This window comes from Muscardinus avellanarius, assembly GCF_963383645.1.
Source record: "Muscardinus avellanarius genome assembly, chromosome: 13".
Taxonomy (NCBI): Eukaryota; Metazoa; Chordata; class Mammalia; order Rodentia; family Gliridae; genus Muscardinus; species Muscardinus avellanarius.
Genome location: NC_137799.1, coordinates 33,281,184 through 33,304,777, shown reverse-complemented (window position 1 = coordinate 33,304,777; position 23,594 = coordinate 33,281,184). Strand labels below are relative to the sequence as shown.

General features: G+C 37.1%; 1 protein-coding gene across 1 annotated transcript in view; it reads right to left on the bottom strand.

The window, feature by feature from the left end:
* The window catches only part of GRIN3A (glutamate ionotropic receptor NMDA type subunit 3A), a gene marked incomplete at both ends in the record, with an annotated part of 172,011 nt that overhangs the window by 88,635 nt on the left and 59,782 nt on the right, over nt 1-23,594 (bottom strand). The window contains one exon of the mRNA XM_080709309.1: nt 8,678-9,725. Within this exon, the coding sequence (XP_080565435.1) occupies nt 8,678-9,725 (1,048 nt within the window). The remainder of the gene's footprint in view (nt 1-8,677; nt 9,726-23,594) is intronic.

The following is a 23,594-nucleotide window of genomic DNA, read 5'->3' as shown; positions in this document are numbered from 1 at the left end:
TTGCATTATATTTGCTTCTGGTCACTTTTATTTATAGCATGTACATACATAGGAGTCTTCTGAAATTGAAAATACAGTATGTGGTTTTGTATCTTAACTTTTCACTTAATGTCATGTTTTGATTTTTTGACATCTTAAAAGGATTTTCAAAATCATCTCCACTGGTTGCATTTATAGCACATAAGAATATTATAATTTTTTAATTGTGCTATATGTTGAACATTACATGACTTCTAAGTTTTTGCTATTTTGAGCAAGGATACAAGGAGTGTTTGTAATAAATTATTTGCCACACATTAAATTATTTTGTTTGGACATATTTCTAGAAGTGAAAGTAAAGTGTGAAAGGGTATGAACCCTTTAAAAGCCCTTGATAACAAATTGCCAAATTGATTTATGAATATATCATAAACTTCCTCACCAGTAGTGGTATAACTGATGCTTATCTTATTGTGTTTCCACTATGATTGAGAACTATCAATAAAAATTTCTAGTTTGATAGGTGAAGTATGATTATTATTCATTTGCTTACAATTAAGAAATTCACATTTTTATATTTATATGGGCCAATTTTATTTCTTTTATAATATTGCTTTTTTTTGTGGAAATGGGGTTCCTGAAAACCCTTCTACCTCCGGGCTACACTCCCAAACCTATTTTATACTTTTTATTTGGAAACAGGGTCTCTTAAGCCAGCGTGGCTGGCTTCGAACCTGCGTGATCCTCCTGTCTCCGCCTCCCAAGCGCGGGGATTACAAGCGTGCGCCACCACACCTGGCGCGAAGGTAGTTTATTTTATCCCAACCATCCTTTACATATTACTACATTAATTTTTTATCTTAACAGAATTCTTTAGAGGAAACTTCCATAATCTATTATCAATTTTTTGTTGCTAGAGTAAATGGGATGTTTTTTCTGTCATGTTTTCTATCTGGAAGCATATGAGATGCATGGGAAGTGCAGTTCTTCTGAGACTATGATATTTCTTAGTTTTTTTTCTTTAAAGAAATGTTCTCTCTAGTATATCTGATAATCAAAATCCTCTACCTTGCTATGAGTCTTATTTTATTTCTTCCTTTCCTGGCTTCCCAATCTTGTAGTTCATAATGGATTGGCCTGAGAACTTTGGCACATGCTGCCCCATTACCCTAACGTGCTCTTCTCCAATACCCCCACTCAGTCCTCTGTAGCTCACCATCTCTTTTGGGAGCTTCTCTTACTTGACATTCAGACCAGGTCTTCTATAAAGCTCTCAGATTATGGTATGTTTTCCTTCATAACAACTAACTACACTATAAATCACTGATCTATGTGCCCCCTCCAATAATGTGTTTTCCTCCCGTTAAAGTCCACGTTGCAGGAATGGTGTCTGTTTTGCTTATTATTAAATCCCAATAACCTCGTGTGGTTCCTGGAGCAGAAATTCCTGTTACCAGATGAATTAAGGAAAGGACAAGTGAAGAGGCTTGCTGTAGTTTTCTTCTACCTCCCCTCAAGCTCTGTTTTCAGTGTCTTGTTTGCCTTGGAGTTATTGCTCCCCCCTCTTTTTCATGGCCAGCTTTTATGATAGGAATTCATATGTTTTATTGGGCAGCTACATGCTGTTATATGAAGATCAATAAAGGTCGTTTTTATAGTTTTGGAAAAGGCTTCTCATTTCCTACCATGACTATGCCGGGGTCCTTTGCTTTAATATTTCTGTTTTCAAGTTTGCTTTTGCCCTAATATCAGGTCTATTTTATTTTAATATATACTTGAATGTTCACCAGAATTATTTTTCTGAAGCACTACTGTCATTGCCTATACAATGACACTAGCCTCTAAGGAGCAATACACTCTTCTCTCTTTTCCTCCCTCTCTCCCTCTTTCCCTCCCTCTGTCTTTTCCTTCCTTCCTTCCTTCCTTCCTTCCTTCCTTCCTTCCTTCCTCCCTCCCTCCCTCCCTCCCTCCCTCCCTTCCTTCCTTCCTTCCTTCCTTCCTTCCTTCCTTCCTTTCTTCCTTCCTTCTTTCCTTATCAGGGATGAAGAAGGCATTTTATGTGTTAACCTGGAAAATAATTATCATAAAATCTGTTAAAATCAGAAAATAAGCAGGGTGTGGTGGAACACACCTGTAATATCAGTACTTGAAAGACTGAGACAGGAGGATTGAAGATTTGAGGACAGCCTCCCTCAGCAAACAGTGAGATTGTTATCAACCTGGCGAAACCCTGCTTCAAAATAAAAATAAAATAGGGCTGGGAGTGTAGCTCGAAGGTAGACTGCCCCTGGTTCAACCACTAGTAACACACAAAAATACACACAAAAGCCTCCCCCCAAAATGAAAAAACCCCAAAGATTAGAAAATAACCAAACATGGTGGTTTATGCCCATAATCCCAGTACTTGGGAGACTGAGATGGGAGGATTATAGATTCAAGAACAGTGTCAGCAGTATAGTGAGACCTATTTTAAAACAAAATATAAAAATGGGTTGAGGTTGTAGCTCAGAGGTAGAATGCTCCTGTACCAAAATAAATAAATAAATAAATAAGAAAATAGCTTATTTTCAATGTATCAATTAAATTCTGTGAGGGGAGGTTGGGGCTTAATTTTCACTGTACTTTATGATTTGTGAAGTGATTTTTCTCATCCTGTCTTATATACCAGGACTGTGGATACCAATGACTGGAAGTTTCTAAGAATTCACAGGCTTACATCTTAGGCTATAAACCCACATGGAGACCTCAGTGGAAACCAATAATACTGTACTTCCTACCCACCTATCAATCATCCCAAAAATGCTGAAAGGGAAGGATTCTGAAAATAGACTATGGGTGCTTTTTTTCTATCTGTCTACTCTATTTTATGTACCATCTATAGTGAATAGTACTATTTTTATGTTGGGGGAAATACCCAAATAAGCTCTACTAAGTATATGACTTATAAATTATTGTTCTTCAAGAGCCCTCCCACTTTGAACCATACAGCTTGCTTCCCAGAAGGGGTGGTAGGGGGCTCTGCGAAGCTACATATATTACTTTTAGTGTAAAATAAATTATTCTGATGAAAATTGTTAAATGCAGATAGAACCATTTCTTGAATTTCATTTGCACAGCAGGCCGCTCCATCTCCCTTGGGGTTATCTGTAGGAGCAGCCTGCAGCAAGATTATTTCTTTCCTCTGATTTCCTATCAGAGGGGGAAAAATTCCAACCTCTATTGGCTGCTGTAACATTCAGTGAATCATAAATTGCTCTGCCTTCTTACAGCCTTTTGCTTTTAATTTTATTTCTGACTCAAGTGGTTGGCTGAAGCCAATGAATCTCATCCCTGAAATGGTGATAAAATATTCATGCTCTTGATTTTTAACAGTTTTATTAATTGTGCTAAATATATAGCTTGCATGCTAAACAATTATGATCAAGAAGAAAAATTAAACTAGGACACCCATTGTAAGTTATTTGATCTCAGGGTTACAGATGCTTCTGCCTCCAGAATTCAATTTGCAGATGGACCTGTATAAACATAGATCACCACAAATCTTACTATTCTAAACAATGGATTTTGTTCAAACAGATTTTGCCATGGAAATATTTTATAATTTTAAGACTAGCATTAAAAATGCAACCAGAATTTTGGGTGAGGAGCACAAACTATTTAGACAAAAATAAGGAAAAGATATTATACTTTAAAGTATTATATGTAACAAAATATCAGTTTAAGGGAAGAGTTATATAAAACTCTTGGGAGTCCCCTTTTCAGATTTAGATTGTTTAGAAGGCCTCTAAGAGCTAAAGCCACCAATTCCTTGAAGCAAATTTTTCTTTTTTCTGTTTTATTTATTAGTTAAATTTTTACTTTTATTTGATACCTACAACATAAAACTTTTGCATATAAATGAGGTGGGTGCCATGTGATGTTTTGATATATATACACATTGTATAATGTTCAAAGTAGGGTAAACATGTCATGTCTGTCTCTGCAAATATTTATCATTTCTTAATGGTGAAACATTCTTCATTTTCTCTAGCTTTTAAAAATGTACTGTACATAATTGTAATTTATAGTCACCTTCCTGTCAACAGCACCCCAGTACTCCTATGTTTCTGTAACTCAGTACACCACAGATCAGCCTGAGAACATTTTTAATGCAATGTTCCTAGGGAGGCCTGCAGCTTGTTATTCTCAAAGGTCTGGGAGACACAATTTTTTTTTTTGGTGGAGAGAGAATATAACATCTTTAATTACTTTAGAAATGATAACAGAAAGACTTGGGGGAGTTTATCCCAAGATAATTAAAGAGAGTTACAGGAGAAGGAGAGGAGGCAGGTAGTCAAGAGCTTTAATGTGGAGGCAAAGGAAATTTGCCTGGGGTGAATTAACAGAGTTTTGAGTAGTAAAAATGGGAGTGGAAAGGCAACAGCGCATGAAAGAGGGCCATCCTAACATCCAGCTGAGGAGAGGGAAGAAGAGGGAGGAGGAGGAATGAGGCAGGCAGTGAGGCAGCGTGGAATGATCTGTAGAGTGTGGCCAGTATTCTATATAACATGTCACCTCTAATTCAGTTTTGGGAGATTTTCAGCTTGCAGCAGAAAAACAAATGTCCCAGAAGAACCACAAGAGATCTCTGAATCCTGTGTAAGTGACAAGTTCTTTCTCATTCTAATTCACTATGCAGTGAACTCAAAGAATGAAAATGGGATTGTAAAAAAAAAAAACTGAAAAAATAAATCACATAAATTTAATTTTCCTCTAACACAGACACACACACACACACACACACACACACACACACACACACGCACACTGTTTTCTGATTCTCCTGGTTTGGACTGGGCACTGGTCCACCTCTCAAATAATTTGTCCTCTCAAATAATCACCGCTGAGAAGCTAAGGTAGGTAGGATCATGCCAATCTTCATAAAAAGTCAGATGCAGACTGCAGAGTGCATGATTTTGCTACAGGGCACCTTTTCCTCTTTTTCTTCCACCTCATGTCCCCACAAATCTTATCCTCTGATACCTGGGGATGCTTTATTCATGGTGTTTTTCTTCCAACAGCAATTTCTCTTCCTTCTACTTTCTTCCTTGGGGAATCTCATATTCTCAGGGCTTAAACACACAGTACCACTTCCCACTCAGGATTCCCACTAGCTCCCATCTCACTTCTGAACTCGGGCTTCTTGTTTCCATATGCCTGTGGATTTTTACCTGAGTGTTCATAACAGATTTCAAAATGCCATGAACGAATCTGACATGATCACCATATTTCCAAGCCAAAATGTTGCTTTTTCTGCTTCCTTGAAGGTTATCTTCATTGACTCTTAGGACTGCAGCTTTGAAGGGGCAACTATCTGTTGTCTCCTGTGTCGTATTATTTACCAAGTTCTACTGATTTGATCACCATAATATTTTTTGCATCCTTCTTTTTTTTTTTTTCAGGTCTGGGGATGGAACTCAGGGGTATTCGACCTCTGAGCTACACCCCCTAACCCATTTTTTTTATTCTTTATTTATTTATTTTTTTTATTTTTTTATTTTTTTGGTGGTACTGGGGTTCCTGGAAGCCCTTCTACCTCCGGGCTACACTCCCAGACCTATTTTATATTTTTGAAACAGGGTCTCTTACGCCAGCGGCTGGTCTCGAACCTGCGCGATCCTCCTGTCTCCGCCTCCCAAGCGCGGGGATTACAAGCGTGCGCCACCACGCCCGTTATTCTTTATTTTGAAACAGGGTCTCACTACGTTGTGGAGGGCCTCACTAAGTAGCTGAGGCTCTCCATGAACTGCAGTCATCTGGTCTCAGCCTCCTGAATGCTGGGATTACAAGTGTGCATCACCATGCCTGGCTCTTCCTTTTTTTTTTTTCTACTAGTGACCATAGCTATAACTTCAACTTTGTTCTTTTTATTCTTTTTATTTCTCTTCTAATTTTGCTTGCTTGGTCCCTTTTTCCTGTGTGTGTGTGTGTGTGTGTGTGTGTGTGTGTGTGTGTGTGTGTTGGTACTGGAAATTAAATCCAGTGCCTCTAGCATGCTAGACAAGTACTCTACTCCTGAGTTACATCTGAACCCTAGCTGACATCATAAATGAATACTTCTCCACTGCCCTATTCCATTGTTCAAAATTGGAACACTACTATTAGAAGTTCAGTTTTTCTTTTGTTGACATCAAAGATTCTTTGTCACCTCAACTAACCTTGCTTTTCTCAGATCTGGATCTCATTTTGTCCACCTGCTGTAACACATGCTGTGGCAAAACCAAATTTCCTATGATTTCTTGGATGTGGTTCAGCTTTTCTACCTCAAGTAGTTCATTCTACTCCTTTGCTTGGGATGAAAATTCCTCTTCCTCTGATGCACATGTTCAAATTCTGAGTGTTCTTCAAGAATACATACAAAATTTACTGTTAGATAATATGGGTGTCTTTGTATGGGAAAGCTCCATAAATAGATTTTAAATGTAGATGAGAATACTAGTTTTGATACATGTTTTTTTTTTCTGGGCCTCCATTGAAAATTACTTCATTATCTCACATTGAAAATGCTTTTGATTTAGGCTTGTCCTACCTCATTTTTTTGTGGTACTGGATTAAACCCAGGGGCATTCTCCTATCATGTATCATTTATTCACCTACTTTTAAAAATAAACCTCTAGAATAGTCACTGGTTCAGTTTTTCATGCATAGAATTCAGGGCTTAATTTTTTCAAATTTTGATTTTAATGAATGAAAAACCTATTCAGTATTATGTCCAACTCTTTACAGAAGGGAATGGTCTAGAGTCCTCACAACAGGCATATATTTAAATTTTTTTTTTGCACTAGATTGGACTGAATGGTTTCCATTTTGAGTTTGTAATTTAGAAGTCACATTGGCAAGATTCTTGCAAAAAGTCTGCCTAAGTCTCTAGCATGGCTATAAATCAAGAGATTTACAGGACTACTGGGGAAAAAGACAAACGGGTGCTGCTAGAGCTGCTGCAGAGTGTAAATGCTGGTACATCACCAAAATTACTCTCTGGGGTGATGCATTTATTTATACTAAAGGACTTATTTATGTTGACTCCAGCTCATAACACAAAGTCCTTAGTGTTCATTAGGAAGCAACACCATTCCTCGTCTAGTTAGTGAGGCAATATTAACTGAATCTTTTTATGAGGCTATTGTCACTTTCCAGGAAGTTTGCAGTAGTATACGGGTCAAATTTTTCATGCTTGGTTGCAAAATAGATCTTATGCTGCAATCAAAACTGTCCATAAGAACTCTCTGAATCTGCCAGTAGCCTTTTGATCCACTCCCTTAAATTGCTAAAGACAGTTGTAGATGTATTATTTGCTGAATTTTAAGTGCTTAATCAAAAATTTATAGTAAGTAGCTTAATACCCTGGGATGGCAAAAAGCATTTGAAAATGCATGATAGGTGTTTCGCCATTTGAAAGACTCAGTTCAGCTCAAGTTGGTTGATGGTGTGCCTGAACATGCCCACTGAATTGGAGCTTTCTCTAATCTTTCCTAGGTGTGATCTACTCATGGGGATGCACTTTTGCTCAGGGTCTTCATTCTGTTCCCATCAGAGCTGTAGTATTAACTTGGGCCCTATTCCAATAGCCTTGGCCCTTGACAGCCTCCTTTTCTCTACTCCTATTGGATGGACTAGATTCTCTATCTGCCCCGACACTAAAAGGAAATTCTTTTTAACCAGAGGCAACATAGACATGGCTATCTTTACCTGAGTTCCACCATGCTTTATCTGTTCCCTATATACTGCCCTTCTTTTTACATGTAGGATTAGATGTCTAAGAGATCAAAGATAGACTAGATAGATAAAAGTTTTTGAATGCCTCTGAATTTTTTTTTCTGGCACTGGGGATTGATCCTGGGTGCATTCTACCTCCAAAACACTACCATAGCCCTTTTGAAATTTCTAGAAATGGTGAAACAAGGTCTTGCTAAGTTGTTGAGGTTTTAATTAAGTTGCTGAGGCTGTTCTTGAATCTGTGATCTTCCTGTCTCAGCCTCCCACATGCTGGAATTCAGGCATGCTATTCAACCCCAAGTCACAAACTATTTAACTTCCCTTACTCTATATGGAAACCCTGCCCTTAGCTTATTTTACCACCTCAGTCCATTAGTCCTTGTTTAGTACCTGTTAAGATCACTAGCATTTTACTTTGGTATGTTAATTCCAAATGTTAATAATATGTTATTTCTTTCCATTTTTTAATGGCAAAAATTAATATTTAGATGTGGATTTTATTTAATTCCATTAATCCCCAAGAAAAGTAATTAATCAGTTTTTGAGGTCTTCTTTGGGTAAAAATTGTGTGAAAGAATATTTCCTGATGGATATTCTGTCATATGATCATAATATTACAAGGAAATATTACAAGAAAAAACTGCAATAACACAAGGAAAAACCATATTAACACAAGAAAAAGCTGCACTAATAATACCAATAGAGTTTCTATTAGACAGTTTCTCTAGAACAAGTACCTTCTGAAATATCTCACTCTGTGTTTCATTGAATAAAACACAAAACATTTAATTTAACCACACAGAAGACTTTTGGACTAGTCTGCATTGTTATCTGAGAGAATATTCTTGCTTTAGAGAAAGAAGAGAGTCATACTATAGCATAAGGGACGATGTATGAAATTATAATGGTTAACAAAGAAAGTCAGAGTAAAAGAAAGCATTACCTTAGGGTCATGTATTCCAGAAAGTTCTTCATAGATCTTCTCACCTACCATGACTGCTGCCAAATTTGCCGTATATGTAGAGAGGCAAAACATACAGAAAATGGCCCAAAGATTCATTAGAAATCTTCCAGTCCAGCATTTTGGGGGCTTGATGGCTGCTGTTCTACCAAACAAGAGGGCGTAACAGACATTCAAGGCTGAAGAAAAGGAGAAGACTTTACTTCTATTCCGCCCCTTGGGAGTCATACCAAAAGGGCTCTTCCATTCATACAGAGTGAGAAAAATGGCAGTGATGTGCAGAGCCACAAAAATCCCTAGCCACATTGTCCAGTGGAGTGGCCACATGAAGGCTCCAATGGGAGCTGCTGTATCTCGGGTCCTCACTAAGATGCCCAAGCTGGTGGAGAAGAAAGGGCTGGTGAAATCTATCACCTGGCTCCGTGCAGTATTGATGCTGAAGGAAGTGACTGCCATGTGGGCAGTCCCACTCAGGAGATCACCTACTAGCCCAGTCCAGTGACCATTTTTCCAGGCTCCGTACTTTCCATCCCCAACAATATAGAGGTCAAAGTCAAAGTTCATGTCTTCTGCTAGTTTCTCCAGCAGATCAATGCAGTATCCATAGCAGCACTTCTTGAACTGAATTGGTACTGTGTCATTACCGCTATGGAGACTACTAAATAGGCCGTCCAATATGGAAGAGTCATTAGTCAAAGGGTCTAGACAGAGTTGGCCAGCAGGGCACAAGCCTTCATCATCTACCTCTCTTGTGAAGACAAATGGGTGCTCAATCAGGGTAACCACTCTTAAGTGGAGCTTACTTGGGTGCCAGAAGTGGGTTTTGTGCCTCTGGGCCTGCTCTGGCCATATACCATAGTCCATGGCAATCTTCCCACCCTGCCAGCTGCCCAAGCGAGTCCACATTGGCTTTTCCATAGGGTCATGCTGCAGATTCCAGATGAAAAAGTTGTTTTCTGAGCTGATGATGGTAGAACCTTTTACTTTGATGGAGCCACTGAGGCCTCTGAAAGTGGTGTTGGCTAGAAACCTGGAAAAGAGGGGCAAAAATGCAAAGTGAGAAATGGAGGGGAAGCCAAAGGCAGGAAGCAATGTTCATCTTTTTTTTTTTCTCAATAATAATAATGATAATAACAACAACAACAACAACAACAACAACAACAACAACAACATCATCACTACTTTAAAAATAGCATCATCTTTTTTTCCCTCAGGAATAAACTAGACTCATTTTAGTTTATCAAACTAATTCATTTTATCAAACTAATGTGATTGTACCCTCGGGTTCTAATACCCTGGCCAGGTGCTTGACAATTGGTCTTACTCCACATCTCTTAATGTCTAGTTAAGAGATGTATTAATTGTTTTCTGTTGTAAAAAATATATGCTCATAGCTTTCCAAGTTATGGGGATTCTGAGAAATTCCTACTGTTTACTGTATTTTATTGCAACTAAATCTTCTCAATACACATTTTCTTTTGGTATGGGAGTGAGTTTTAATAAGTGTGCATTTACTTATATAGTTGCTCAAAAATGATTTATATAACATTAGGAAATGGCTAAATCTTGTTACCAATGTTTCTTCTTGTAGATTAAAAAATTAACATATCTCTCCTCCTGGGCCCAAAGCTACAAATTGGAGATGATCCATGGAACAAAGAAAAATATGATAAACTTGCAGTTCTTGGGATTATTTCAGGCTACCCTTTTTCCTTTTTAGAGAAAAACAATTAGCCTTGATTATAGAGAGATCTTCTGCCAGAAGTCAAAGAAAGGAAAATTACCAACTAAATAATGTACTGATTCCTTATCCTATGAACAAGAGTGCTCGCAGTATATGTTCTGATGTGGACTAAACAAGAAAATGTATTCTCATAGCCTCTGCCTTTTTTGAGTAAGGGAAGATGAGAAAATAAGAGAGAATACAACAGTGTGAAGTACTTCTGTACCTTTAATTTTGGCCTCCTGTCAGAATAAAAGTCCAGACTTTGACATCAGATACACTTGCACTTGAATATTGGCCAAGCTACCAGCTAGCATTGACCTTGGACAATTGACTTGACTGTAGGCTTCAGTTTTGTCCTCAGCAAAATGGGGAAAATAATCTTTCCTCCTTTACAAGGGTTGGAAATGATGCATGTAAAGCACATAACACAATTTCTTTTTTATGTGATTTTATTGGTGCATTATAATCTCACATTATAATGTAAATCATGTTGACACACTTTCTGATATGGAACAAATATAGATATGGCAGCTATATTTTTGGGTGTGGTACTGGGGATTGAACCCAGGGGTATTCTAACTCTTAGATATACCCTAGTTCCCTTTTAAAAAATTTTAAAATTTTATCATGTTGCTTCACAATCCTCCTGTCTCAACATCCCAAAAACTAGGATTAAAGACATGTGCCACCATGCCCGACTGGTAGCTATTATTTAATGTCATTCAAGTTTTTTTTTTTTTCCAATCAAGGCCATTCCCAGGTCACTTCTCCAAGTCTCTTATTAGAATTTTTCTAGTTGGAAACAAAACATACTGTATTATGATAAATCTATGGCAGTGACTCATGGGAAATTTTAATTGAAAAAGAGTTAAATTTAAATATAAAATGTAATATAGTAGGAATTTTGAGAAACTGAATGATACAAGCCTAAGTTTCTATCAAAACACATTTGTTCATTGCCTGTCACAAACATTATAATTTACAAGTGCAACTACAAGTAGTATGAAGTTATGCTGCTATAGAAGGGACATAGAAAAATCATAAAGTGTGAAGTATGCAGTAATTTTCATTAGCAATAAATGTAAATCACCTTTGAAGATGCTTCTATCACTAAATGCAATGAAACTATTCATTTTGGTAGATTGCATGTATTGGCAATTATTCATGTTACTGCTCCCCAGTGGAATTCTACCACTTAAAATAAATTCTGTTTTGCAGCAAGTAATGAAGTTTCAGCTATTTAGATTTTAAAATAGTTTTCTGCTTCTTCAGAGAAGCAGAGACCTCAGTCATTAAAATAATTGATTAATTGATAATTACCTACATACTATATAAAAAGGGTGACCATGATTGTTTCTGATAAAAAAAAATCTACTTTTAGGCTTCTTAAAATATACACATATACAAATTTGCTAACATAACTTAGGTAATGAAAAGGCCAACGGTAAATGGATTAATTTCATTCAGTCCATTTAGTGGTCAGAAAAATCAAGTGAAAGTTGTAGAAAAACATTAATTTTCATTAATTTTAGCCTATTTGAGGGCTTAATGATTATAGATTTTTAACTGGATGGACTCTTTAGAGATTGCCTCTACCCTAAACATATACTTAGAAAATTTCAAAAAGTCATTAGAAATCTTCAGAAATCTTTTACAGATCATGCAGCTCCCTCATTTCGGTAGAATCTATTTCTCAGTATCAGTGTTATCATTTAAGATGGTCAATCAATTCAGGACGGTGCTCAGTTACCTCTGAGGCAATCATTTGTCAAAAAGGGTAAATCAACCAGGGTCTGCATGTCCCAGGAAACCTAATGCTTGTCTATCTATGCAGTTGGCACTGAGAAATTGCATTCTGAGAATCTCCACTTATGACAGTTTATTCGTGCCTATTTCATTTTCAATATTACAGCAAGGATAAATTAATCTCATTGATAGATTTTAGTTACAGTCATCTCAACTATATATTCTTTGGAATGTAATGATAATGCATAGTGTCAATGCTCTCTCTATTAGTTCAAAGTTTAAAAGGTTGAAATCTGACTTTTGCTTAATTTGGATTCTACCATGTTACTTTTTCTCTTTTCCTGGAATCTTCTTAAATGAAAAACAACAGAAAGTTGGGAATAATTTTATAGTCAGGAAAAACCGATTCAAGTACTTGGCATTGTTGTTAGCATTTATGCTTATAGAGACAAAAGACAAATACTGGTTGGTATCAAGGAGCCCAAAGTCTGCTTGTGGGAAGAAAGTGAATGAGTCACCTGAACAAGTATAAATGAGTATCATGATAGAGGGGAACCTAATGTCATTGGAAGAGAGAGTAAGGACACCCACACATTCTACTCTGGGGTGCTAAGGAAAGATTTGTAGAGGCAGAGAGACAATGCTGTCAGCCTAAGGAGACACGTGTATAAAATCCAGAGACAAAGTGCAAGTCGCTTGACAATAAGTGGTGAGAAATAAGGCTGGAGACTTGGGTGGAAAATGAATTATGTCTGATCAGAGGCCATAATGAATACAGTGGGGAGCCATTGAGAAGATTTGGTCTGGGGAGGGACATGATCATCTGAATTTATTTTATTTTATGTTATTTATTTTTTTGTGGTACTGGGGATAGGAACCAGGGACATTCTACCTATGAACTATACCCTCAGCCCTATTTTTTATTCTTTATTTTGAAACAGGGTCTCAAGGAGTTGCAAAGGGCCTCACTAAGTAGCTGAGGTTGTCCACGAACCCGGATCCTCCTGTCTCAGCCTCCCGAATACTGGGATTACAAGAGTGTGCCACCATGCCCGGCCATCTGAATTTATTTTAAAATGATTTTTTCCTTGCTAACTATATAGGGAAAAGTTTGGAAAAAGAGGGGGTTGAACACAATTTCATGTGCCAGGAATAGTGCTTCTTTCTCTCTCTTCCTTGCTCTCTTTCTCTCTCCTTGTTTTACATGGTGGTAGCAGGAGACATTGAGGAAAGATAGTATAATCAAAAGATATTTCACGCTGGGTGTGGTGGCGCACGCTTGTAATTCCCACGCTTGGGAGGTGGAAACCGGAGAATTGTGCAGGTTCGAAGCCAGACGCGCTGGCTTAAGAGACCCTGTTTCCAAAAATAAAAAAATAGGTCTGGGAGTGTAGCCCAGATATAGAAGGGCTTCCAGGAAACCCCAGTACCACCACCACCAAAAAAAAAAAAAAAAAAAAAAAAAAAGATATTTCATCTTTGTAAGGAAAAACAGTGATTTTAAGAGGGCCAAATGCACAGGATTGTATTTAAATCACAAACAATATTAAGAATATGTGAACTGGGTGTGGTGGCGCACGCTTGTAATCCCAGCATTCTGGAGGCTGAGACCGGAGGATCGCAGTTCAGGGACAGCCTCAGCTACTTAGTGAGGCCCTCTGCAACTCAGTGAGACCCGGTGAGACCAGGTTTCAAAATAGGGCAGGGGATGTAGCTCAGAGGGCAAATGCCCCCTGGGTTCCATCCTCAGACATGGAAAACAAAAACAAAAAACAAACAAACAAAAAAACAAATATGTGAAACCCAACTTTATAAAAGGCCAAATAAATAAGATAAGCCCAAAGAGAAATGTGGCTATAATAAAGGAGAAAATTAATCTTAAATTCCTTTGAGGAAATTTAGGTCTTGGATCCAAGGGATTAATAACACCCTTATTATTTAGCACTAATCATGCTCATACATAGGTATGCATTCTAAACAAATCTGCCAGATTTGGGAGTGCTATAAAGAAAGATAAGAAGATATAAAATGTAGGAGGGGGAAGTAAGCACACCAGTGTAAGAGGAGAGCTAGGTAGAAAAATATTAGAAAATATATAAGGGAAACGGGTTACAGCGAGCTTATAGAGGCCTCTTGCACCTGTTTTTTGAGGTTGGATTTTAATAGTAAAAAGGGAGCCATGAAGATTTCCAAGAAGTTTAATGGCATAACAGGAGGTCTGCTTTAGCAATATTGACCTTGAAGCAAGTAAAACGCTTATATGAGAAGGAAGGATGGACATGGAGACCACTTAGAAGGATATTTTAATGCTATTGGCACTCACTCCAGGAGTGAGAACCTAGGTTAGCACTGTGCTAAACTTGCACATGGTGATGTTGAAGGAAGCAGTTCAACAAATCTCCCAAGATGCCACTCTTCTTAAAAGAATGATGTTCATTAGTTAATTTTATTTATTAAAAGCTTCCAACTATGTCACTAGTTAAGGATAAATTTGATTTGTTTAGCAGCTAAGATAAAAACTTTCACTCTGCAGATTACATAAAGGTGTTTGTGAGACAGTTTGTGGTATAAGCAAGATCTATATTTAATATATTTATGATTTATTTTAGAAGTCATATTTGTGCACAGAATCTAGGCATACTCATGAAAGGATCGTCATTCAAACAAATAAAGAATGTTAACAATATAACACATCACCCACCCAATGCTTTATTCATTCCATGATACTTCATGTTAGGCACTGTTCTAGCTGGTACATGGTACAGAAGAAAGACAACAGCCTATGAAGCTTGTATTAATCTCATTCTATGGAAGAGCACAAGATAAATATGCTAAATAGGTAATGTGCATGGGCTAGTATATGGCACCAAGTGCCAGGGAGGTAAAAGAAAGTAGCAAGGTTAAGGAAGGCGTTCTTCAGAAGAACTAATATGTGAATGAAGAGCTGAAGGAAGGGAGGGACTAGGTACAAGGATATTTGGGTAAGGAACATTCAATATGTGAGGAAAAACAAGTTCAACACCATTGAAGTGGGAGTGTGTCTGACATGTTTGGGGAGGGAGTGAGGGGAGAGTTGTTGGGAATAGTCATTTATAAGGCGGTGGCTTAGGGAAAAATAAGCTTTTGGGGGTTGTCGTGAGGACTTTGTTTTTTATTTAAGTGAGATGGGCAGCCAATAAGCAGTTTGAACATAGAAATGATGTGAGGCAGCTCACGTCTTGACAGGATTTTCACAGTGCTGTGTTGCAGTGATAAGGGCAGAGACAGAAAGCAGTAAAGAAGCCGTTTCACACACCCAGACCAAAGGTGATGATGGTGTGGACTGAGGTGGCAGCTGTGGTTGTGGGAAGAAAAAATTAGATCTTGCTTTGACTTGAAGCTGGAACTGATGGGATTTGATGACAGCCCACACAGGGTTGTTAGGAAAAGGAAAGTCAAAAGATACCACTAAGGATTTTGCCTTGTCTAACTGGTAGGATGGAGTTACCATTAACTGAGATAAAGAAAACTGTAGGAGAATCATATCTGAGGTGGGGGAGAACTATGAGGAGTTCATTTCTGTGAATGTAAGGTTTGAGATCATTTATGAACATACAAACGCAGATGCTAAATAGGTAGCTGGGTTGCCTGGAGTTTAGGAATGAGGTCTACACTGGAGATCCAAATTGGGGGATCACCAACATACATACAGTGTTTAAGAAGACCAAGTGAGATCACAATGTGATTTCAGATGAAGAGAGTGCACGGGATAAGTCCTGAGGCACTCCAACATTTAGAAGTGGCTCAGGGGAGGAACTAGAGAAAGGTACTGAGAAGAAATAACTGAGAATGTAGGAAAACGAACTGCGATGTGTTCTAGAAGGCAAGTAAAAAAGGTATCTCAAGAAATAAAAATGATTTAGTGTGTCCAGTGCTTTCAGCAGATCAAATATGACAAGGACTGAAAATTGATCATTAGTTTTAGAAACGTGTACATCACTGGTGACTTCTGGAGAGTAATTGTAGTAAAGTGTTTCAGCCTAATACTTCAGTGGAGTAGATTCAAGTGAAAATATGAAGAGAGAAACTCAAGACTACTCTTTAGAATGTTATGCTATAGAGAAAAGGAGAAAATTAAGTTGTAATGGAAGTAGTAATGAAATAAACATCTGTATCTAGGTAGGCATATCTATTTCAGGCGAACAAAAATGCATTGGCTTTTATGCTGATGGAAATAAATGGTCCAATAGAAATAGAATAATTATTGATATAGAAAAGACAGGAGGAAATTTTTGGTATAGTGTTCTTGAGAAGGCAAAAAGGGCTCTTTATGGCATAAGTAGATGCGTTGTTCTTTGCTATAAGAGAGTATGGACAAGAGAAAATTCAGAGAGAACATAGGGCTTAGAGGTAGGTAGGTGGTTGGTGGATCTGAGGAAAGAACTTATAGATTTGACTCATAAATCAGATTATACTTTTCCCTTTTAAATTCTTTGAGAGACGTTTCATTGCATTTTCTCTTCTCCTTCTCCTTCTTCTTCTCCTTCTCCCCCTCCCCCCTCCCCCCTCCCCCCTCCCCCCTCCCCCTCCCCCTCCCCCTCCCCCTCCCCCTCCCCCTCCCCCTCCCCCTCCTCCTCCTCCTCCTCCTCCTCCTCCTCCTCCTCCTCCTCCTCCTCCTCCTCTTCTTCTTCTTCTTCTTCTTCTTCTTCTTCTTCTTCTTCTTCTTCTTCTTCTTCTTCTTCTTCATTTGGTGGTACTGGGGGTAAAACCTAGAGGCTTTCTACCTCCGGGCTATACTCCCAGACCAATTTTACATTTTATTTGGAAACAGGGTCTCACTTTGAACCTTTGAACCTGTGTGATCTTCCTGTGTCAGCCTCCCAAGTGCTGGGTTTAAAATCGTGTGCCACCAAATGTTTGTGGAAACCTTGTCAAAAATAACTTGACAATATATGGAAGAATTTATCTCTAGGCTTGTATTTAACTCCAATGGTTTATATATCTGCCTTTAGAATAGTACTACACTGTTTCAATTATTGTAGCTTTATATGGTTTGAAATCAGAAAATATATATCTTCTAGCTTTGTTCTTTTTCAAGATCGTTTTGGGTACCTAGAGTCCATATTCCATATTAGGATAGATTTTTTTCTGAAAAATAAATAAATAAATGTGTGATAGTTTCACCTAAAAAATATTCTCTGGTAAGAAAGAAAGCAAAAAGAAATATTGAAATGTTATCTTTAAGTCACAAAAGCTTGGTATCAGAGAAACGAAACTGTTCTGTGAGATTATCATTGTTAATTTTGGATAAATTGCTATAATACTAGATGTCAACCACTAAGCCAAGTATGGGAAAGAGGGATGGGGAGGGAACGGGGTGGGGATTGGGTGGGGGCTAATTGGGCGATGTGTGCATGTATGTCTACAAAAGTTTTTTTTTATCCCATTATGATATGTATGAATACAGTGCACCAATAAAAAAATTAATTAATAAAAAAATAAATAAAAAATAAAATCGTGTGCCACCATGCTGGGCTTCATTGCATTTTCAAAGTGAAGCAGAAGGTAGTCTTAACAGTACAGAGGGCAAGGGATTTTCCTAACAAATGCTTTAGATAAATTTCAGTTGAATGATTAGTGTTTTGTTTTTCCATTTAAATTTTCAGGAGTCATTTTAAAACTATTTTGGACATAGTACTTTTAAAAATTAGTTTTTTAATCTTTCCTATTAAACTTTTAATTTTTATGGGTCAAGTTTGATGAATGACATCATTCTAGGATTTGTCATTTATACTAATTCAAAGAGTTTCTCTCCAATTAATTTTGATTTTTTTTTCTAGATATCCCCCACATCTTTCCCTTCTATCTTTTCCTTTTTTTTAGATGAAGATGAAGATATATTTTCATTACAATGTGTTCTTCAATAATGGAGCCATTTAAAGCCATAAAATCATCGCCGAATGCAGCATATTTACTTTTAATTATATTAGAGGAAGTGGACATAAAATATTTACTGTTTTCTTTGCTGTTGTTGTTTTGTGGTGTTATTGATGGAACCTAGGACCTCATGCATGATAGGAGTAGGCAAGTACTCTACCCTTGAGATACAACCCTAATCCCAAAATGTTTATCTTTAAAAAAATGTTCATTTTAATAAAGTTATATGGTTTTCTTTTTAGGAAAATACATGATTAATTTTTGAAACCATTTAATGGATAAAATAAATTTATCTTACTTTTATATATTAAATAAAACTTGCTGGCTATGTTCTTTCTTAGATCTTGTATGTTCCTGATTTTCTTTTTTTTATTGGGCCCAACAAAAGCCCATGTGTATATGAGCATAAATTATTTTTTCTAATTAATTACATTATTTACATTTTTATTTACTTAATTTACATAAGTAATTTACATTATTTTAGTTTTTGTTAATGTGCTTCAAAATTAACTAAAGTAAAATATTTCCATTATAAGAAGTATCATTTTCTAAACAATTTTAATAACTGCTGACCTCTGACATTTTGTTTTATTCAGCATATACAGTTTTAGTACTATTATATGAATAAAGAAGGTGACCTAATTGAGGAAGATGGGTGGGGGGAAGAAGGAAACACCTCAGTGGACAGGATGTACATTCACAAATCTATCAAAATCAATGATTGTGTTGAGCGTGGGAAGGAGTGGAGAGGGGGGAGGAAAAAGGGTGAGAACTCAGGGGGTCTCAATGAGTGCTGTGGGCATATATGCCTCCACCACCCTGAACTTCATTAAGATGTATGGTTACAATGCACCAATAAAAAAAAATCTGCTTTTTTTTTTTTTGCTTTGGAAATAATTCTGTAATAATCCAGTTGTTTCTCATCTTCACTTTGGTCTCATATAAATCTACATTTTATTCTCTAAATGCACCATTAGCCTCCATGTCCTGGTTGTTTATAGGTAATATTTTCATTTCTTCTTTGATCTGTTTTTCACTCATCAGCCTCTTTGCTCTTTGTATATGTACTTCTCTCACATTTTTCTCTTTCTTTTAAATTGCCTTATTATCTTTGCCTTCCCCCCACTGTTGTCTTTTATTAATCATCTCTACATGGGAATATCTATTTTCTCTGTAAAGTTCTAAAATTTATTTTCCTCCTTGGTAAATTCTTGGTAGCATTAAGAAATCTGTATTCTCATTCTCTTATATCTTGAAAAATAAAATGAATGTTGGTTCCTGTCATCATCTCATTGTGTTTAATACTTTACCCCAGAGAAATGAGAGATTTATTAATCTCCTATCAGTCTTTGTCAATTTTTCTTGCCTATGAGAACTTAATTTTAATTTTAATTTTTTGCTTTTGCCTGATTCAAAATCTTTGACAGTATTTTCACTCCTGCCATCCTCTCCAGCTCGCCTCCCACCAGCACCATCTAATTATTGTTAGGTTTAGTGGGTTCAGTTGTCTCATTTACTGGCTCCTATGCACTGAATTCAAGTATTTGTTTCTTTTTCTCTTTTAGTTCAGCTCCAGATACACCAACTCTTGACATACAGTAGAGAATTCACATCAACAAAGTAATTTTTTTTTGTATGGGACAAAGGAAACCCCTTTGCATTTTTTGTATTAGAAAAAGGAAGCCCCCGCCAACGAAATACTTTTTGTATGAGACAAAGGAATACTCTTGTGCTTCTTTTCTCTTTCTGGGACAGGAGAGGAGTTGGGAAGAGATCCAAGAATGTTCTGAAATTCCATCTTTTCTTCATGTGACTCATATTTATAATGAATTTCAATAAAAAATTTACATACTCTAAGTTTCTATGCTTTTGCAGTTCTCAAAACTCATACACACACACACACACACACACACACACACACACACATATATATATGTGTATATGCACTTTTTTTTTGGTGGTACTGGGGTTCCTGGAAGCCCTTCTACCTCCGGGCTACACTCCCAGACCTATTTTTACATTTTTATTTGGAAACAGGGTCTCCTAAACCAGCTAGCGCGGCTGGCTTCGAACCTGCGTGATCCTCCTGTCTCTGCCTCCCAAGCGCGGGGATTACAAGCATGCGCCACCACGCCCGGCTATATATGCACTTTTTATATAGTTACACATTTTCTCCATTTTTTTTTTTTTACTATAGAGCCTCAAACTATTCTCGTTGGATAGTCTTTCAGAAATCTTACACCCAATTCTAGAACTTCACTACCTCCAGAGACCTCCAGCTGTATGCATTATTACCTATGTATATTTTCTGTTTGTATTTTAATCCATGTATGTGATATTTCTCTTCCCTGTTCAGGTTTTTCCCTGAAAACTACTACCTCCCAGATTATTCTAATTTTACATCTCTTTTCAGGCTCTGAGTTATTTATTTATTTATTTTTTTAGTATTTTTAATGGTTCCTGGCATGAGAGTTAATCTACCATCATCTCATTATTTTTTAAATATTTAAAAAATTTCCACTTTTTCTTTTTTTGTACTTTTCCTTTTGGTGACTTTGTACAGAGAAAATGCCAAATATTCTGTCCAGTTGGCAAGAGATCTTATGTTAGATCAACTATTTTACATTTTTTTGGTACTGGGAGTTGATTCTAAAGCCATTGTACCTCCAAACTACATCTCCAGCACTATTTAATTTTTTAATTTTAACTCAGGGTCTCACCAAGTTGCAGAGAGCCTTTGATAATTTGCTGCATCTGACCATGCCTCCCAAGTATTAAAATTACAGGTGTGCACAGCTAAATAAACTTTTGACCATCCCTACTTAATATACTAATTTCATTTTATTGCCACTCCAGCTTCTCTATCCCTAATTTCTGAAATTCATCTATTTACTTCACTTTATTTTTTCCAACATCTCTGTTTATAACTTTTATCTTTTCTTTCAGCCCCAAAGGAACTGTCTCTACTCCTATTCTGGTTGCTCCTAGCTCAGCTGTCTTTTGTGGCTTGTTTCACAGGTGCAGACCCCTGTGATATCTTCTTCCTTGTGTGATAACATGAATTTAGCCTTATTAGCTACAGACCTTATCTATCATCTAACTCATTTATTGCCAATTCTGTCAGAAGACATTGCTTTGATTTTTTTCTCTGCACACCAGACAGCTCTCCAAATGAAACATTAAATATAGACATTTTCTTAACCTATGTGTAAAATAACTCATGGAATGTTCTAATTCTCCTGAGTGGCTTAAGCATAAGTATTTGGCAGTTGATTAACCCCAGCTTTGACTTTTTAGACTGGGAGGTCCTCAAAGGGGTAGATTTTTTACATACCCTGCATTCCCAGAGCAGTATCTTCAGTGTTGTTGTTAGTAATGAATAAGCCATAGCACCACAGGTTGTTAGGCTGAAAGAGACTTCAGCAATCATCTAGGCACCTGTCACACTGAGCAATCTTTGAAGCTTAAGCACAACACAGCGTCCAACTGTTCAGCAGTACTTGTGAGGTAAATGCCATTAAATACATGTCTTCTACTCAAATCAGGCATGCGTCTCCTAAGGAGTTCATCATTCTGCCAAATGAATGGGGCCCATTCATCCAGAAAGCATTTGCATTTGTAATTTATAGATTGTTTGAAGCACTGGGATTCTAATACATTTGCCTCCTGAATAATGGATAGTATTAAAATAGAAATTAGTTTAATGAGAAAGGTCTCTGATAAGGAATTGGAAATTCATAAATTTCAATCCTCAGAGAAGAGAGTCTCAATACACTGTAACCATTGATTATATCATCTTTAAGACAACACATAATGCCCATCTTTTAAAAAAAGACTTCTACCACTTCACTGGCCATAGCAATTTAATATTACATATATGTACATACATATGAATAATACATATACACATATATATGAATCATTAGGGACAATGGTTTATCAATATCTACAAAATTCAGTTACTAAATAGGTAAAACTTTATAGGGCAAGAAGATCTCTTTTTTTAATTTTTCCTCAAGAGGAAGAAATAATAATCTATGTGATGATTTATAATACATGCTTTGGGCTGTGTTAATTTGGAGTGTGTGAGGAGGTGACTACATTGAGAAATGTGTGGAGTTGTTCTGGTTTGCACAATTATGGTCTGCACCAATCCTTGAACTGCTGTGGTCACTTTGTGTAATATCTCAACTTCATTCATTCTGGAGCTTTAGAACTGGCCCCGGTGCTAGCCCAGGTACTGATAGCTCCTCCAGTATTGCCTTGGCAGAGTCATGGCAATGGGCCAATATATGGTATTTCTTTTTTTTAACAATTTTTTATTGAACATAAATAGTATACATTTAAACTCTATTTGGTGCCCTCTCCCCCCGCCCCCATTTTCCCTTCCTTCCCCCCGCCAATGGTTGTCCAGGTTAACCATGTCATATTCATAATTTTACACATGTTCAGATGTAGACCATCATTAATCAAGATCAGCCTTCCTCCTCTCCTATCTTTCCATTCAAACTTTGCTGGTATTTCCCCTCCATTATCTGGAGTCCCACTGGTATCCTTTGTGTTTCCTAGTTTGGGCATATTAGAGGAAACATATGTACCTTCTCCTTCTGTGCTTGGCTGATCTCACTTAACATAATGTTCTCCAGGGCTTTCCATCTTCTTGCAAATGATATAATTTTGTTCTTCTTTATGGCTGAATAGAATTCCATTGTGTGTATTTCCCATAGTTTTGCTATCCATTCATCTGTTGATGGTGGTCTGGGTTGGTTCCATATTTTGGCTATTACAAATTGTGCTGCTATGAACATAGGTATGCATATGTTGCTGTATTTCTCTGAATTCAACCCCTTTGGAAAGATACCCAGGAGTGGTATAGCTGGATCATATGGTGGATCTATTCCCACCTTTCTTAGGAATCTCCACACAGATCTCCATAGTGGTTGAACTAGTTTGCATTCCCACTAACAGTGTAAAAGAGTTCCTCTTTCCCCACATCCTCGCCAGCATTTGTTGTTGTTTGATTTCTTTATGCTTGCCACTATGACTGGGGGTTAGATGGAATCTCAGTGTAGTTTTGATTTGCATCTCCCTGATTGCCAGTGATGAAGAACATCTTTTCATGTATCTATTGGTCCTTTGTATCTCTTCTTTTGTGAAGTGTCTATTTAGTTCATTTGCCCATTTCTTGATTGGGTTGTTTGTTTTGCTAGTGTAGAGTCTTTTGAGCTCTTTGTATATTCTGGATATTAGCCCCCTATCAGAGTGGTGGGTGGTAAAGATCCTTTCCCATTCTGTAGGCTTCCTCTTTAGGTTATTGATAATTTCCTTTGATGAGAAGAAACTTTTAAGTTTGATGCTATCCTACTTGTTTATTCTTGCTTTAATTTCCTGAGCTTTGGAGGTTTTGTTGAGAAAGTTACTGCCTGTGCCTATATGTTGTAGTGTTGAACCTATGCTCTCCTCTACTAACTTCACAGTCTCAGGTATAATTTCTAAGTCTTTGATCCATCT